The following is an 18,406-nucleotide window of genomic DNA, read 5'->3' as shown; positions in this document are numbered from 1 at the left end:
AAAATCCACAAGCAGCCTTAGAGAGATTATTGCTCACCAGCTCCCTCATGCTCTTGGGCACATCAGTTGGGACCTATTTTTCCAGAAATGGACCCATAGCTGTGCAAAATGAGAAGGAGCTCTGATGCTTAATTCATTTTCATTGAAGTTGCTCAATCTCCTCACAGGTAATTTTTTTTAAAATGATTGTTTAAATATTAACAGATAAAATTCTTCATTACTGGAGACATTCAAATTTGCATAGATGGCACACATATCAGATCCTGGTGCGGTTTTGTTAACTGCACAAAAAAAAAATTGTCTAGAAATATCAACGTCAAACTCCTTTCCTTATTTTTGTTCTCTTCTTCACAGAATGTATATAGATGCAGTTTTGCAGATTTCTTTTTATAAAAAGAAGAGATTTTCTACTCTTTTTTTTTTTTTTTTTTTTTTAGAGAAAGAAGACTAAGATCGAAAAGGAAAGTATGAAAAAAGTGGAAATAATTAATGCCGACAGGATCATGCCATTTGCATCACCAGAGAAAGTTACAGTCACAAAATGAGAAACAAGTCAAAATTAAAAGAAACATTAAGGTACTGAAAGCACCTGAAAATTAAGCCATTAGTTTTAAGAAAGGAACTGAAGATGCATGTTTAAAATATATTATACTTCGGAATAATTATCACTCCAAAAGTGAGAGATGCAAAGGAATGAGTGAGAAAATTGACACTAAGAAACCAAAAAGTGGACATGTAATGGGAAGTGAAAAGTCCCAAGTGAGATGAGACTAAAAGTGTTGATAAAGAGACAAGAAAAATTACTTTTGTGCAAAGGTCAGGAAAAAGGTTAGAGAGGAAGATTGTTTCAAGTAAAACAAAAACAAAAGGCAGAGAAGAATATTATCTGGTCATGAAGCAGAATGAGAATAACAGACCTTGCGAAACTTTGAAATGTATGAGCTACACAGAAAGCAAGGAATCAACATTAGTGCCAAAATGTGAATGCAAGATTAGGAATCAAATTCCTAGCATCAGTTATTAGGGTTTCCAGAGAAAATCATAAGATGATGAGTTCTAGAGAATCTTTTTCTTTTAGACTCATTTTGCACCCTTTACCCCAGGTTGGAATTAGCTAAAGGCAGTGGTATGGGAACATGTCTCAAGGGACTAAACTCTGCATTTGTGTAACTGAAGATTCACTTTTCTCAAGCTGAGTGCAGTAACTCTTGCAGGACTTCAGTGCTGCTTAGTTGTATCAAGTTGTAGGATATCCTTGAGGAGGTACTGGAAACATGAGCAACAACATGCTTTCCTGTTTTCTTTTCCTTTGAAATATCAGATACTGATTGTTGCCAAAACAGGATATCAAACAAGTGATTTTGACCTGACTCAGTATGGCAATTTCAATAAATCTATAAAGGACAGAAAAGCATAACAGTTCCCTCCCAGATCTCCCAAATCATCTGTGTTTTGTTTTTCCCAGCAAAGCAAAGGACTTCAGAAGAAAAGTACATTGAAATCAAAAGTAGAACATTGGGAAACAAGGTTTTATAAAAATAACAGTTACCACATTTAGTTTCACTGTAACAAACACTATTAACAAAGAGGACATGCCAAAAATACACTGTGAGTTTTGAGGATGACAAGATGTCTATAAATAAACAAAACCTTTTTGTACTTCTTTGAGTGGTCCTCACTACTTCCTTCCTGAGGTAAATGAACAAGCCAATCATATCCTGCGTGAAAACTGTGTTCTTCCAGAAAAGAAGGAAAAAGATATAAACCCCTCAGCATTTGTTACATCATTTAGTTAAATTAGTCAGAGGACAAGGACAAGTCACCCTCAAGAAAAATAAGATGTCAACATTTAGAATAAACTTCATTCAACTTACTCTGATCATCCTTGAATTTGGAAGATTTATGTTCTCCTTGAGTCTTTATAAACAAAAATAAAAAGAGGGCATAAATATACAGAGACACAAAGTTCCTTAGCCTTAAGCGACTCCAGTTTTTGTCTGGTTTTGACAGTGCTATCCCAGAATATACTTTCTATTTTTACTACTGTTTTACTTCTAAAATAACACCAAGTTTTGTCAATAGAAGTGAGCCGCAACAATTGGCACCTCATACCAGGCATTCCATAGAGCCACAATGAGCACCCAGCTCAACTGTCCTAGCAAAATTCATCTTTTCTTTCCATTGTCATTTATTTTATCGGAGGCAACTTCCAGAGTTTGTGCATTTTTCAAGACAGTCCTTTTTAGGAAACCCGCAGGTGAATATACTTTGATGTACTTCAGAAGTTGCCTTTCTGAAAGATTGGCCATAATCCAGTGTTTAGTCTGTCAAAATGCCACTGAGTGAAAAAACAAACATACATTTTGGCTTGCCAAATCCCATAGGGCAAGAACTTCTATTCATTAATATTTGTCTCTTTAAAGCTACACTAACAAAGCTTGTCTTAGTCAGGATTCTGGAAGAAAAAGCATGCAGACGTTTTATGTCTCCTCCTTAGGCAAAAAAAAACTCAGCAGGAATTCGGAGCATAGCAACAAGAGATTTTGATGTTGGTTCACTGAATATTAGTTGCTTTGTCCAGCACAATGTTGTTGGGATAAAGGAAAGACTGAGTAAACTAATACCTCTACAAGGGTGTTCTCCTTGAGTATTTTATAAACTCTTCTTTCAGAGTTGAAAACTTATGAATGGAAAAATAGGTAGGAGAAGCTTTGGAGTGTCAAAATCAGAATCTTTGGAATATAAAAGGCAAAGATGTACCAAGATGAGACAAGAAAAACTTGAAGTGTGGACTGACTCAAGTTATTTTAGTCACTTCATGAATTTCTTTCTCAACGCCCAAGTAGGGAAAGCAAAAATCAGTTTTAACCTCTTATTCACTGTCCCAGTACCATGCACAATATGACTGGTCTGTTATTCCTTATCAGAGCAGGAAAAGAAGGGGACAAAAACAAATTAAGCAAAATGGTATTTGATGTACCTACCAGAAGAAAATTTTGCAGAAAAATCTGAGAATTTATTTTCTAGAACAGTTTACTACCTTTCTTGTTAGCAACATTTTAAAATAATTAATATTAGCATCTGACTACAATGTGAATTTACATAAAGCCCATGGCATTACAGCACAAAACACAAATACAGCAGAAAAATAAGGAAGACTTATTGCTTACTTGAAAGATTTATGATACAGGATGCTATTTGGAAGTGCTATCTATTTCATTTTGATACACCAAAGAGCATATGCATTTTTGAAATAATAATCTTAAATGTTCAAACCTCTAAAACAAAAACCTGAGGCTACTTGATTGTAAAAACTGTACAGTCAGATAGTTTTGACCTAATTGTAGTGGCTCATGAGATTGCCCCCCTTTCATCCCCCCCAAGGCGAGAGTGCAAAAATGAGAGAGATCGAAATGACTGCTAATGCTTTTGCACACATAAATACATAATTCCTCAAGATTCCACCACCAATTCATTATTTTACCAGCAAAATGGCACATTTTAGGATTGAGACTAAAAGACAGCCAAATGCTTTCTCACCATGTACTTCTGGAAAAACACACTTGTGTCCTCCAGCACCACTCAAAACTCTTTGTATTTATAACATTCTGCTGCCTGCATAAATAACTATATAATTCTCTCCCATGATGTCCCTTCTAAATTTTACTATACTTGTGTTTTCAGGAAGTTCTTGTTGTTTATTTATTGTTTGGTTTTGCTTTCTAAATCAGATTGGTAGATCATGTTACAATACTGATACAAATACTGCACAGGTCTATACAGCCTCATAGAGTTTCTACATGTTTTTGTCAGTGTAATAACAAAACAACCCATACTTGGGGTTTCTAACACTGCAAGCAGTAACTTATATACAAATTACTAAATAACATCATTTGTTTTCTCGTTGCATATTGTCCAGACACAGCCATCAGAATTTCTAGTAAAGTCTGTGTTCAAAGATGAGATACAAGCACAAGAACATCCTTTATTTACCAAAGTTATTGATACATGGCCATCAGTCCATTCTACTTATAAGGTTCACTTTAGACTTGTTTTTTTAGAAACATGTTGTTACAATTCCATATAGACACATAACTCAAGATTTAAAATTTAAGAAACCTGAAATAACTCAGAGACTTCCCCATCCACACTGAGTCAATCTTGCATCCTCTAATATACTGGAGACCTGTTTATCAATTTATGCTCCCTATTCAAATAAAAAGGACTTAAGCATGCAGACCCACTTCTAACAGCTAAGATACAAGCATTTAATTGCTGTATTCAGGCTTTGCAAGTATAAGATATACTGTACTATAGGAAGACTGCTCAGACTTCACTCTTGCTCCTCTTTTTTGACCTTTGTTACCAAGTCTGCACTCATCTGCTTTGTAAGTATTGACTTCAGATTTCAAATCAAAGAAAGTTTTGGCAGTGCCTGTGAGTTCAGCATATTCTTTATGTAGACATACTTCTATAGCTACCGAGGTACTTTGGGGAATAATATCCACTATTATAAATCATTAGTGTCGTTACTCAGAGTTAGATGACCTACCCCACTCTCCATTGAAAGTAAGTAACTCATTAGATGAAGGAAGAGCACAGAAGAGGAATGATGCTTCTGGAAAAATTAAATTTCTATATTCAGTTTCGTTTCCATTTATCCAAGCCATGCGAGCATAGAAGTCATGACCTCCGGGGGCAGAGGTGAATGCCTCAGTATTTTAGGCCTCTCTGCAAACTCTGAATTATTCATTAGCTACAGGCTCATTTTGTGTATTATTAATGAAATTTTGCTACAGAGAGTAATGCCAAAGAGAGACAGATCTTCCAGTGCAGCTCATAGTACATCTTTAGGCTGGGTAGCAAAAAAAAACGACCCTTGCCAGTACTAAAGACCAAGGACACATGTCATAAATTTGAGTCCCAGTCTCCATCCCTATATGAAAAAATATGTTCTTCCCCATTTCTCTCCACCTGCAAGCACCACAAAAGATGCCCCCAAAATCTCATCAGTAAAAGAACTCCATAAAAGGCAAGTAATAATTGTTTTTCTAGCTTTGTACCATTCTACCAGAAGTCACAGAGTCAAACCCATGTGATTTTTCATATGTCTCATCTCAGGACAGTTTGAGTGTTGCACTCAGACTCAACCAATACTGGTTATGCTATACCTTACTTATGGCTCATAGTTTGGTTTTTTTTTTTCTTTTAATATATATTTTTAAGAAGTTTCTTTATCCTTGATCAAGAGTTACTAGAACAAAACCATCTCTAGGAACATGTAGGAGAAGTTATGTGAGTATGATTTGTCTTACAGTCATAAAACAAAGACTAAGAGAGAAAGATCATTATTGTAGGTTGAATGTTTTCAGTCATTTCCAGACCAACAAGAGATGAAGTAGAATAGCATATATCAGAGATAATAAGCTTTAAATCTGCACAAATATTTACATCTGCAATATTCATATGAGTTTTGCTGCCTCTGAGAATTCTGAATAGCAAATACACCAGGTCCTGGAGAAAACTCTACTCTGGCCAATACAGCTGAGAAATGGTTCTACATTTCTATACTGTGAACAGCCTGTTTTCCACTGGTGAAGACAAACTGCTGTGGCTGTGACACTGGCATTCATGCTATACATTGTATTAAAAATTCTTCCTTTAAGTGGCTTAGAAATCAAAATCAGCTTGATTTTCTTAAAGATTGCTTGGCACCTCTAAAAACTTACCAATCCCACGTTTAGACATACCAATCTGCTATGTCTAAAGTATCACTGCTCCATTCAAACTTTCACCCAGAGTCCAGGTAATCCAAGTGTTATGGAAGCCAACACCGGTCACTGATCTGTTCCTGGGACATTCATCGACCAACCTTAGCCATGCATCTCATCTCTTAAACCGATATCTCAATATTATTCTGCAAGTGATAAATCCCTAAAGATTTCAGTAATGGTCCACAAAGAAAAAAATTCTGCACTCTCTACGCAGAATATTAACTTACCAACGCTGCAGTTCTTATTCTAGTATTATTTCTCTGCAGTGCATTTTGACATATGTGCAGATGCCCAAACAATACGCCTCAGGGATTGGTACTTGCATCAGAATTGATAACGGAGATACAGAAAGTTAATCTTATTTATAATTATATTGTTTCTCCTTTTAAAAGAGATATGTAGGAAAGTAACATCTACATCTTATTGCAATGGGCTTGGGTTAAAGCAGGTGCAAAATAAATGTATGGTTAATACTTTTCTGTCCCAGCAGCATTTCCACTTTTCATTCTGAGAACATCAGAGTGTATTTCAGGATACCATTTTACTTTTTCAGAGTGTTCACTTTTCTATAGTTGGTTATATGTTAGGTCATATGTTTAAAATTTACACATCAGTGGCACTCATAACTACATGAATAGTGTTTATTAAGTGAAATCTCTCTACACTGAATTCTCTGCTTTATGTACCAAAAAAATTATATTACAAGCACAATATAATACATTTTAAACAATAAACCTCTCAAAAGAAACAGTATTGTGAACAGCAAATTGAACAGAAGAAAAAGGATGTGTTCTCTTTCGTGGCTTTTCTGTAGGTTAACACTGAGTGCTTCATGTTTTCATAGCTTATGTACCTTCTACTATCATTTTTGGTGATACAAATAATTTTAGGTGAGTCCATTAAATTCTTTTAAAGAAAAAAAAATTGAAAATTTAAAATTAATTGAGCCTAAATGTAGGATTCCCAAGGTTGCAATTGTAGAGGTGGATTCCTGTGGGGCAGAGAAGCCAACACCAGCAAACCTCAGGACAGCACCCTGATGTAGGATGCTGGTTTCACTAAAGATTTTCATACTGTTATTACTATTTGAAAAACAAAAACAAAAACAAAACAAAAAACCCACAAACAAACAAACAAAAAACCAACAAAAAACAAACAAAGAAACCCGAAATTAAATTCTAAGAGCAAAAGTTCAGTTAATTTCCATAGCTTGAATTTTTTCTTTTGCCTGTGAAATAGCATTGTTGGGAAATAGTCTGCTCAAAGAAATAGGATCTGTTACTGTACTATAACCACAATCTGTTTATTTTTATCAACTGCCATGGCTGAGCAAGTAGGAGTTCCTTTTAGGAAAAGACATGTGGATACCAAATAAGATTTGTTGACAATGCTCCATTCAGATTTCAGCCAACACAGCACAACACTGGAAACTACACAGGGCTTGCTAAAAGACTGGTAAAATACATATGTCAAAGAAAATTTTAGAAGCAAATGATGATCGTTCATAAAAAAACCCCAAAACACTAAGACAATGTATCAGCATTTATTTGATTCTTCCCATGATGCAAAAACATAAACCAAGGAAATCTTCAAACTCCGACAAAGTATTTGTCAGAGATGTTTGCTAGCATTGTTTCTGCTTCAAGAGAGTTTGCAAAAAATAAAAGAAAAAATTATTTTCAAAATAAAATTATTGTTTTTCTGAATGGAAAAATCTGAGCAAGGAGATTTGGGTTTCTATTATCTCCTTTGGGCAGAACTCTGAATGGTTTAGTTCCACAAACATGCTGCTCCTGCTGAAAGTTCATTTTATTCTTGATCAACCAGGTAGACTGAAAAGGTTACTTTGATATTTAGGGAACATAGCAGAGCAAATCACCTAGCACATGCATAAATTCTTGAATGACACTTCTATGGGGTAGGAGAGGTGTTTTAAAAGTTATGTTATCCATTCCCAGGGGAACAGACAGGCACCTGATTTCTGACCTTGCAAATCTGCTGACATGCAAGAGAAACTTTCAAAAGTGCATCTACTGAGAAAATTCTGTCTTACAAAATTTACTGAAAGTTTTATAGGAAGTGAAATTAGAAAATTTCCATTATGGAGTGTACAAGTCAACTGCTTTCCTTGCAAAAGAAACATCCCAAACATTTGGCTATTTTAATGTGTAAGAACTGAATTTTTAAGTGAAAAATGTTCCAAACATTTGTTGCAGGATTAAAAATATTAGTTTTATTCATATATTCATATACTTTAGCCAGCTTGAAAGGTGCAGACTTCCACTGCAGGTTGGTTGTCCTGTCACAGGATAAAGTGTCAATCACACTCAGATATTCTCCATTTGTCTTGTCTGTGCTTTGTTCCAAGGGCCATAAGCAAGTAGAAACATGATCAAAATCAAATTATTCCTTTGGGGTTGTGGAAGTCAAAATACAGAAATCAGAGTTGCCACCCTCAGAAGGTATTTCTGAGGGGAGTAACCATCCAATACTTAAGAAGACTTAAAGGGATTAACAGAGATCCCATTGAATAACTGCAGATGTGTCCCCTTAGTTATATTAGACAATCCAAGACAGCTACATTCTGTATTTTTCATGAATATGACATTTTTGGAGAACTTAAAGTTTCATGATGCTCACAAAAATCAATTTTTGTGGAGCTATTGTATCTATACATAACACCTGCCATGAAATAAAACCAAGCAACATGCAGTTACCTCTTTACAAACCCTGATGTGATAAAAACCCAGAATAAAACAGTAGAAGAGCCACAGTGCCAAGCACTAAAGAGCACAGCTTATGGACACACTTTGCCAAGTCTCACATCAGAGAAACAGCTGGGGCTGCTCTGACTTACACAAAAGCTCATCTTCAGGTAATGCCTGTCTCTCCTGGATTTTTTTTCTGGCAGTATCCCATGGGCTAGAGGGTTCAGGAGACACTGATTTATTTTTTTTTTTAAACAAACACATGTTCTACCCATTATCTGAAGTAAAAATTAGTTCATATATTGCATGCATGTGACAGCAGAAAATCTTATGTTTTCTTGTTGGGTCTTACAGTTTACTTGCAACAAGTTACATGAGTAACTAGACAGAGATTTGAAGACATAGGTTACATAAATGCATGCTTACCAGCTGGAGCAGAACATGAACAGTGAAGTTGAAAACCATGATGATCAGCACATGATTCACTGAATTTGCATTCCTTAAAATCTGGCTTGGAATACTTTTTGCTCTCAATCTCATCTGAAGAAATCTTATCCAGTTCAATTACCACAGCTGACATTGTGATAGTTTCAGCAGATCTCAAATTAAAAGCAAAACTGAACAAATGAAGAAGACACTTTTAAGTTCAGGTTCCTCAAACTTGCAGTCCGTAAATAATTTCCTATCACAAAATAAAAAAAAAATAAAATAAAAATCCACGAAATGTAACAGTGCAAAATGTTTCTGGTTTTTTTAAATCAGTGACTGAGAAACTGTATTTCCACAAAGTTGCTCTTCCAGCTCTGCACTGTTTGATAAATATTGCAGCTCTTCTCTAAAGAAGAAAGCTGGTACTTTAAAAAGTTCTTCTGTTCTTGCAGTGATAACAACATTATGACATCTCTGTGTAGCTGCTACAAAAACAGCAAGGATAAGCAGAGGCATTTGTATGCCTGCTAAGTTGTGGACTTGCTAACTTTGTTTCAAGAGTCTAATTCATGTTCTGTTCCCTACTGGTCCATCTGGGAGGAGCTAAATAATACCCGTGGGATCAAGTGCATCCCAGTCCAGCTTGGCAGCTGTGCCCTGTTGCTTGTGCCACAGCTACGTTTCCTTAGTGAATGCTCGGGTCATTGACTGGGACGTGTGCAGCAAGATAAATTACCAGAACTACAGCATTCCTTGAAAACAAGTAAGAAAAGGTTCTCAGTTTCTCCATTTGTTATTTTAGATCCTGGAGTCTAAAACGTTTCTTTCTAGGAAAATATTAAGAACAGGTGATATTAAGGAAAGTGGTTTAGTTTTTTAAGCTTTTTTTTTTTTACTATTATTATTTTTATTTCCTTAAATGCAACTAAACCTCAGCAGAACTCAAGACGAGGAAACGATCCGTCTCCCAGCAGACCTCCGAGTATTCTAAGCAGTGCCAAGGGAGTCACCCACTGGCGACGCTGGGAAGTTCGAGGAGCTGCAGGGGATGCTCGCGGCGGGCACCCCGGCTTGGGAGGCTTGGAAGAGCCAACTTAAAGGAAATTCCTTTAAGAACAGCAGAGGTCATAAAGAATAAATTATTCATTAAAACAGACCATAGGAGAAAACTTGCCAAGCCTGAGCTAGAGAAAAGGTGATATGCGATTTCTCAGCTATTAGTTCACTATCCCTTTCTTATCTTCTCTTTGCACAGTGGGAAAGAGGACTAAATAATGCAAAAAAAGCCCCAAAAATCTGTATAACCACGCAGCTTTTACTAAACAGTCCCTTGTCCTGCACCAACAGGACACATCCAAAATCCCTGAACTCAGCTTGAAAACAAGTGAATTCTGAGGGTTGTCCTGGCTAACATGAGTCAGGTTTAAACTGATGGTGGTATCCTCAACAACATCAATGCAGGCAGGGAGCAGGTGGAGATCCCATGGTCTTTGCACTTGAAACATATCCTCAAACAGGGCCCATTTATATTAAAAAAAAAAAAAAAAAGAAATCAGTTTACCAGTGGGATACTTCTCGAAGAGCTAATTTCTAGATAGATTATGATCACAGCAAGGAACTCAGGTAAAAGGACTAGTACTATTAAGTAGAGAAACATGGAAATAGGACTGAAAAAAAAAAATCAAACACAGGAGAGGCCAGAAATATGTGGCAGTTGTCTTGTTTTCATTTCACTTCAATTCATGCATATGAGGGTCATGAAAAAGCTTGGCAAAAGTGTCACAACACTCAATAAAACTTTAGAAATGGTTATATAACAGGGAAAACAAACAAATGCGTCATTTGGAAGGCAAACCCAGCATGGCTTACACCAAGAAAGGGAGAAGAGAAAAGAAATATCACACCCTCAGTGACCACAGGCAGAACACAGCACAGCTGCTGCTTCAGGCACCTGCCCTTATGTATCCCAAAATGGAATTAAGTCATCCAACCCTTTTACCTTTTCCAGGGAACTTCCCGGGGTAACAGGTCACCCAAAGGGACCATAAGGCATACGAGGATGGCCAGGATCCATAAGTTCTCTAAAATATAGAACTAAAACATGACAATATCATACCCTCAATTCAAATTTATTTGCAGGATCATATTCCCATTTCCTTGTCTGGATTTAATCCCTGATACCATATTATCTGTTCCAGTGGCAATGATTTCAGCTGCCTTGGGTGGACCATTGAGTTTTTGGACCCAGACTTTAGCTCCACAATACACTTAGTTGGTAGATCCAAACCGTTGGTTCCCTCCAACTGTAGCTGTTTGTGGAGCCTCCCCCTTATTTTTGTTTTCAACACTGGCAAAATTAACATTTGGGCAATCTGGTCTTGTGGCTTAATTAAAATGTCTTGATCTCTTCTATTTAACAAAAATCACCTTAATTTCCCCATTATAATTTGAATCAATCACTCTGATTATTGAATGCCTTTAATTGCTAAACTGGACCTTGGGGCTATCAAACCAAAATAGCCAGAAGGAACACGTTTCAATACCAGTATCAATGGCAGATGTTCCAGTCTGTACCTTTGCAAACCATACAAATCTAATCCTGCAGTGTCTGGAGTTGCTTGATAAGGTGCTAAAGCTCCCTCCTTCATTTCTCAGTATGGGAGCGTTTCTGCTACTGTTAATGGTTTTATTTGAAATATATATGTCCAAACTGATACTTACCATCAGGTAAGTGTAAAGCCAGCACTTTTAAAATATCAATTCCAGTTACATACTCAGGGACAGGACTTATGATCACTGAATAAGTTTGCTTTGGCAGATTGACAATTTTCAGCTCAGTTTTTGTCTGTACCACTTCCAGCTGTTTGCCACCTCATCCTGTAATCAAATTAGGGCTACACAAATTCAAGAGGTCTCCACTCCAGCATCAACAGGGGCCTTAACCATTGGACGAGATCTATTTTTCCAACAAATTTGAAGCTCCACATGAGGACAATGGTCTTTTCTTGCCCATCCTTGTGCTGGAGCTTGGCCTGCATCCCATTCGGGTTTTAATTCTGTCAATTGCTCCAACATTTTAACCCCTAGCCCTGGACAGGGCTCAGCATCCTGATCCCATGCCCTCCTGGCCCCCGGAACCACTGACTCACCAACGGGGGGCCCTCCATTGCCAAGTGCTCGGTCCTTTCGGGGCTCACGGAGGGAGCAGGAGGTCGAATTGCTCCATCCCTCCTGTCACCTTTTTGGCCTGAGCTTCAATTCTTCACTTGGTGAGCAGGTTTGTTCAACCCACCTGCCCATGTAATCTCCACATCTCTTTAGTGGGGAGCCCATCAATCTTATCACGGGCCATCCCATCTTCCAACAAGGCAGCAAATATTTCCTTTGGAGAGACTCCATTCTCTTTCACATCACCATTCCTGTTATTACCTCTCCCACTTGGTTTGGGTCCCCATTCCCTCAAATCTCTTAACTGCTGGATTTTTTTCTATGACTTCTCCTATGGGCTTTCCTGATTCATTTATCAGTAAACTCATAATCCCACTTTTATATGCATGTGTGGAGCAGTCTTAATAATCCTATTTCCAATTGGAGCTGACAATGCATTTTGTAGCAAGGTGTCTGCATCCCCAATAAAAACAGCTCTTCGTTCCTTCCTCCTTAACACCCTGATTACAATCCCGTGAAGTGAACCAGGGCCACTGCCCTTCCAGGGGGAATTTTCTGTTACAACCTTCCACCACTACAGTCAACAAATGAGCCTCTCGCCCTGTACCTTGGAAAGTGGAACGTAACATGACAAACTTCTTACTGTCTGCCGAGTCTAATCTAATCCCAGCCTAACTACCCAGGAGATCAAAGACTCCCCTGGCTTTTGTTTAAATCTATCCACAATATCATTAATTTCATGTTGAGTGAAATCCTCAGCGACATCAGGCCTAATGGGATAACCATGAGGGTCACCTTCCAATTGCCCTCCTATTATAGGCTTTGCTTCAGAAAATACTTCACCCTCCAAACTATGATCTCAATAAGCTGAATCCCAAATATCTCCATCTCATTCTTCAGGATCACAACCTATCCCTGCCTCTGCAATCACAACATGCCCTTGTTTACGATTGACTTGACCCCATCACTTTCCATATTTACCTTGGTGTACTCAAAAAGCCGCCTCTTCTGCTCGTATTTCGAAAGTGCCCAACCTGTCCCTTCATAGTCAATTTCAACACAGCAATTCCCCTGTAATTCACACACTTGCTTCTCCAAATTCAACTTCTCCTGACACATTTGTTCTAGGTTGATGATCCTTTCGATATGAAGACAGCAAAATAAATCAAGCACCGCACTAACTGCCAAAATCGAATCCGGACAAAGATTCCTCCCAGAAAAAAAGGTGCCAGGACAGAAAGCTCTTGCTGCCCGGGGAGTGCCCAGGCTGGCCCACCAAATCCACCTGAGAGCCAAAGGTTGCAGGCTTGCTTGGCTGGGGAGAAGGGCTCTTGGCTTTTGGCAGCTCCAGCTGCCAGTGCCACTGCCCAAATGGCGTACGGACGAAGATTCCTCCCACAGAAAAGGGGCCAGGACACAAAGCTCTTGCTGGTCGGGAGTGCCCAGGCTGGCCCACCAAATCCACCTGAGAGCCAAAGGTTGCAGGCTTGCTTGGCTGGGGAGAAGGGCTCTTGGCTTTATACAGCTCCAGCTGCCAGTGTCACTGCCCTCAGAGGAGTATTTTCTCTCTGTAGCATGTTTATACTGCTGTGTGCATCTAAATAAGCCTTTGGGAAACTGGGTTTCACCAGGACATGAGGGAGCACACTAAAAGCTTCATCCAAATATTAAAATAAGAAGAAAGAACCCCCGAGCTGTCCAGGTGAATTCCCTGATGGAGACAACCCCACTGCAGAGGAAGGGCATGTGCTGCCCTTGGTCCTTGTGAAACCAAAGTTCCTGTTGGTGAAGTCAAGAGGGTTTTCTGATGGTGCTGAGACCTTAAGTGCCAAATTTGAGCATCTGTTCCCACGATGGAGCCGTCACCTCCGTTCATCCCCCGCTCACTCTCAAGGGGTCTTCGCTTCCGTTTCCATGAAAGCTGTGTTGTGTGTCACAGGAACGCAGCTGAAACCTGCTCTGAAAAGGCTGGAGAGACATGGGAAAAGGTCTGAAGAGGAGCAGCTCAATCCAAGTTGGGTATTTCGTAGGAAAAGCCTGGGTGGGTGCTTCAGGGAATAGGTGTGGAGGCTGACCCAAAGCCCTCTGAGATCAGAGTCGGCCGTCAACAACGACCTTCCCCTCACAAATCCAAGGTCCCAGCTCCCGGTGGGACCCCGACGGCCACCAGCCACAGCCAGCTTTGTCCCAGCTCCGGGAACACGGTGGCCACCAGCCTCTGGCCTGCTGATACACCTTTGTTATTTGTGTTTTTATTTTGAATCAACAGCACTTGCAGCTACTTTTATTATCGTTTTTAATTCTCCTAAGTCTGTATTTGCTTTGGAGGAGAGAATGAAAACTTGGGATGAAATGAAGTGGATCAGGATGGTGGAACAAAAAGGAAAAAAGCGGAAAACGTTTCAAATATCTTTAAAGTGATTTTTTTTTTCCAGTAATATAAACCATGAAATTCCTTATAACATTATAGTATTTTACAGTTTTATGAAGCTTTCTATTGTGACCTTTATGGAATCAAAAGATGAAGATGATGAGATATTTTAGCATTTATATTTTTTAAAATTAAATGTATCCTGAAAATAAAGTAGCTTTATGCATTTATGGGAGAGTTCATGTCCATTTTCGCTCCTTATGTGTCGAGTCTTGTCTGATTGAATTGAGATCTGAGGATCACTGTGGTGGTATGGGGGAGTGGCTGGCAATTTGGAAGCAGGCATCCTTGGTTCGCCTGGATTGCCAAGGAGCAGCACGGAGATGAGCCCACTGGTGCCAGGGGTGTCACCTCCTTCAGGAAGCAGGCGGTGGGTGCAGGGGAGATGCAGCAGGTGGAGACCATGGAGAGGAAGGTCCTGGTGGAGCCCAGGAGCACAGGCAGAGGCGCCTGGCTGTAGCTGCTGCCGTACTCGTACAGATACCTGCGGCAGGGGCGGGACGAGGAGACCCGGCACCCCGGGATCGGGAGCAGGAGCTGCGGGATTTAGGGGCGTTAGGGCTGCCCGGGGATGGGAGCCCTCTCCGGCTACCGGGAACGGCGAGTCCGCACTGCAGGACTTGACCGACAGGGCCGAGGACTGCGGGAGGGACAAGTGGTTATGGCCACCCACGACACACTCTCTCATCCCAGCATTGGTTTGGGGTCCATCCCCCGCTTTTGGGTCGCGCCCCGGGGCTGCAGTCCCGGCCGTGCCCACCGGGGTCACCGCTCTCCCGTGCCGCGGCACAGCCCCGGCTCCCCCGGCCCGAGCGGGACCGTGTCCCGTTCCCTGGGGGGGTCCCAGCCCCAATCCCACCTCGGTACTCCCGCCGCGGGGCCCCCACTCCGCCTGCCGGGCGAGAGGCGGCACCGGCCAGGACCCGCAGCGGGCACGGGCGGGACCCGGCAACGAGCCCCGGGAACAAACCCCCGAGCACGGACCCCCGGCAACGAGCCCCTGGACTTAAGAGTAAGGGCTTGGAAATCCTCAAAAGCTCAGTGATGACAGAACAGTGTCACTGCCTTTATCAGCTCATCTCTAAATTCAACATGGCACAAGAAGCTGTGCAGAAATACCCATTTCAACAAAGATCTCCCAGAGCAGTCCGAATCCAAGTGGGCTTCACTTCAGCTGTGCACAAGCACCACTCCTGCTCACCTCCGTGCTGTGTTTGACAGAGTCTGACATAACATTCCTTTGGGGAACCTGCTGGTTCCTGCTCACGAGGAGGCTGATACACCGGACTTACTGCCTGAGGTACAAAACACTCTCCAGAGTAATCACCCCAACAACTGTATCAGATAGAAACACATCCTTAGAAATAACAATTGCGATGCCAAGGTTTCATGTTCTAAACTCTCTGTCTCTCCCTCCAGAGTTCTCCTGGGAATGTAGGGATGGTGTTTAAGAGCAGCATAAGGAGAACTGACAGTCACTGTTCCACACTTTCCAGGAGAGCAACACTGCCAAACTGAGCTTGTAACATAGACCCTCTCAGGATAATTTGTATCTCTCATTAAATGCTAATTCTTCATTAGAAGAATCAGGACAGAGAGGCTGATTTAACACCTAGAGGGATTCGTGGGCTACAATGAGGACACTGAACACAAGCCTGGTGCTCCTGAAAAGGGCAGGTATTGACCTGACAAGTGCCTCAGATCGATTTGTGACAAGAAGTGAGAGGTGCAGTTGGTACCAGAGTCACTGTCCCTTCACACACAGTTAGTCATTGGCCTGCAGAAAAGAAGGGGGTTCCTGCCTGCTGCTCTCCCCTGTCCCTGCCCTGTTCCCTGGGAAAGTGCAGCTCTTGTCACTGCAGTGTAAAGGTGGGGAAAAGGCAGCGAGAGAAAGGCAGCCCAGCTTGGGGGGTGACCCTCCCTTCCTTCAGCTGCTGGGAAACGTGGCCGGGGGTCCCTCAGAGGCACTCCAGCTGAGGAGCTGCACCACTGCCAGAGGGACTTGGCAGTGACGGGGCAAGGGCAGCTCCTAAAATGCCCAGCTGGAGGAACGAGCCGCCCAGGCCTCCGCACCAAGCCCTGTGCAGGGCACTTGGGCTGCTGGGGAATGGCCCAGCAGGGAGGTTCTGCTCCTGCCAGCCCAGCTGTTGTTTCCAACCGCATAGGAGGGGAGGTATTTTGTCAGGACAGTCGCTCATGGAACGGGTTGCCTGGGGAGGTTGTTGTATCCCCATCCGTGGAATGTTTCAAAACATGACTGGATCCCTCCCTGAGCAGCCCGGTCCGATCCCATTGGTGACTGTGGCCTGAGCAGGAGGTCAGACTTAGAGACCTTGAACTGTCTCTTCTGACCCAGATTCCTCTCCAGTCCTGCAGCAGTTCTGGCTTCCTACAGTCCATGAGACCTGTTGGTTCCACAGTCTGCAGAGAAGCTCCTTTGCCCAGCAGGCAGTCCTGGAATGCCCAGCCATCCATGGCAGAGATTCCCAGAGCTGCCACGTGCCCCAGCTGTCCCTGAGCCCCAGCTTTGGCCTCGGCACTGAAACGCTGCCAGGACCTGTCCCTGCTGTGCAGGTCCGTGGGGCTGCAGGACACGGTGTCACACAGCACACACGGCCACTGGGTCCTGCCAGCTCCTCCAGCCTGTGCTTCCTGATTGCCGGGGATGTTAGGGGCCACCTGTCTCCAGGGATGGGCAGGGAAACAGAGATTTCCTGTGACTGGGAGCAAGATTTCCTGTGACAGGGCCTTGTCAAGGCAAGCAAATCGCCTGGGCTTCAGGTGCCCGTGTGCAATTCCATCTCCAGGCTGTCTCCCCCAGCAGCAGGTTCCTGTCCCCAATTCCCGATCTCCCTCGGCTGAGCGGGCGGGGCGGGGCCGCAGGGCCAGGCGGGCTGGGATTGGGCGGCGGCGCTCGAGCGCTGATTGGGCAGCGCTGGCGGCCCGCGGTATAAAGGGCCGGCGGGGCGGGTGCGGTCGGTTGTGTGTGAGGGCTGAGGGCGCGGCCCTGCTGCTGCCCGGGCTGCGGAGGGGAGGGCGCCTTGGCCAATGGGTTATGGACCGGGGAGCGTTTAGGGCGCCTTGTGCTGGGCAGCGGGGACCGGGTAAACCCCTTCCCTGCCGGGTGAGCCTGGGGGAGCCGTGGCAGGACTGCGGGGCTGGTGCTCTCTGGTGTCTCAAGTTTTGCTTTGGAATTCCAAGCCCTTTCCCCGTGCAGGGTTACGAGGCAAAGACTGCTTTAATTTGGTTTTTTGTTGCTGCATTAATGCTTTTTGCTCGTTCTGTGTCAGTTTGCAGCCTGGCTCGTGGTTTCCCCTGGTGCTGGGCAGTGGAGGCGAGTTGTGCTTCCTGCTGGGAGAGAGAAGGGCCTTGGGAAGCTGCTCCATGAGCCACAGCTGTGCCGAGCCCGGGAGTCTGTCCAGGTGAGAGCAGGGCTTGTACTGCCAGGGAGGAGCTGGGTTTGCTGTTGAAACATGCACATGCCTTTGAATGCAAGGACAGGCAGAAGCTGGGAGGGACCCTGAGCACATTTGAAAAGCCCTTGACTGTGGGAGGAGTGTCCAGGAGAAATGATTCCTTTTTTTGCAGGGAGGCGGTTTGTGAGGACAGGGGGGTTGCTGTGCTCTCTAGCAAAACTACTGCCCTTGGGATGTCCAGGGTGAGGAAATGTTGGCCACGTGTGGGCTGGAGCAAAGGTGTGTGGGTGCCTGTGTGTGACACCCGTGGGTGTGCAGGAAGGGGCTTCTGGTGCCATTGGAGCTGCCAGGGAGCCAAAAGGGGCACAGTTGTCTGAAAAAAGTGAAAGCTCTGTTGGCCTCTGTTGACACCTGCACCAAAGGAGATGCAAGTTTTCCCCCTCTTGGTTGCAGACTTCACAAAGCTCCCAGGGAAGGAAG

At 42.6% G+C, this 18,406-nt stretch overlaps 2 protein-coding genes and 1 long non-coding RNA gene across 14 annotated transcripts in view; 2 read left to right on the top strand and 1 right to left on the bottom strand.

The window, feature by feature from the left end:
- The window catches only part of LOC135415349 (uncharacterized), a 39,136-nt gene extending 32,889 nt beyond the window's left edge, over positions 1-6,247 (top strand). The window contains exon 2 of the long non-coding RNA XR_010431096.1: positions 438-6,247. This is a non-coding gene — a long non-coding RNA (uncharacterized LOC135415349). The remainder of the gene's footprint in view (positions 1-437) is intronic.
- Positions 1-9,436, bottom strand: part of ANO3 (anoctamin 3) — a 157,380-nt gene extending 147,944 nt beyond the window's left edge. Inside the window, exon 1 of the mRNA XM_064656952.1 lies at positions 8,909-9,436. Coding sequence (XP_064513022.1) covers positions 8,909-9,062 — 154 coding nt within the window. The 5' untranslated portion in view covers positions 9,063-9,436. The remainder of the gene's footprint in view (positions 1-8,908) is intronic.
- Positions 1-18,406, top strand: part of LOC135416638 (uncharacterized) — a 414,600-nt gene that overhangs the window by 325,617 nt on the left and 70,577 nt on the right. For 8 of the 12 annotated variants that reach the window (XR_010431633.1, XR_010431639.1, XR_010431637.1 and 5 more), the window contains exon 1: positions 17,787-17,932. Coding sequence is in view for 2 of the 12 variants with exons in the window: in XM_064659923.1 (XP_064515993.1) it covers positions 17,895-17,932 (38 nt within the window). In the remaining 10 variants the exon portion in view is untranslated. Of the gene's footprint in view, positions 17,933-18,095; positions 18,169-18,406 lie in introns of those variants that run through there. The other 4 variants (XM_064659923.1, XM_064659922.1, XR_010431646.1 and 1 more) reach the window with 3 other exon arrangements.

Source organism: Pseudopipra pipra, chromosome 6, assembly GCF_036250125.1.
Source record: "Pseudopipra pipra isolate bDixPip1 chromosome 6, bDixPip1.hap1, whole genome shotgun sequence".
Lineage (NCBI taxonomy): Eukaryota > Metazoa > Chordata > Aves > Passeriformes > Pipridae > Pseudopipra > Pseudopipra pipra.
This window is presented reverse-complemented; position numbering and strand designations above follow the sequence as displayed.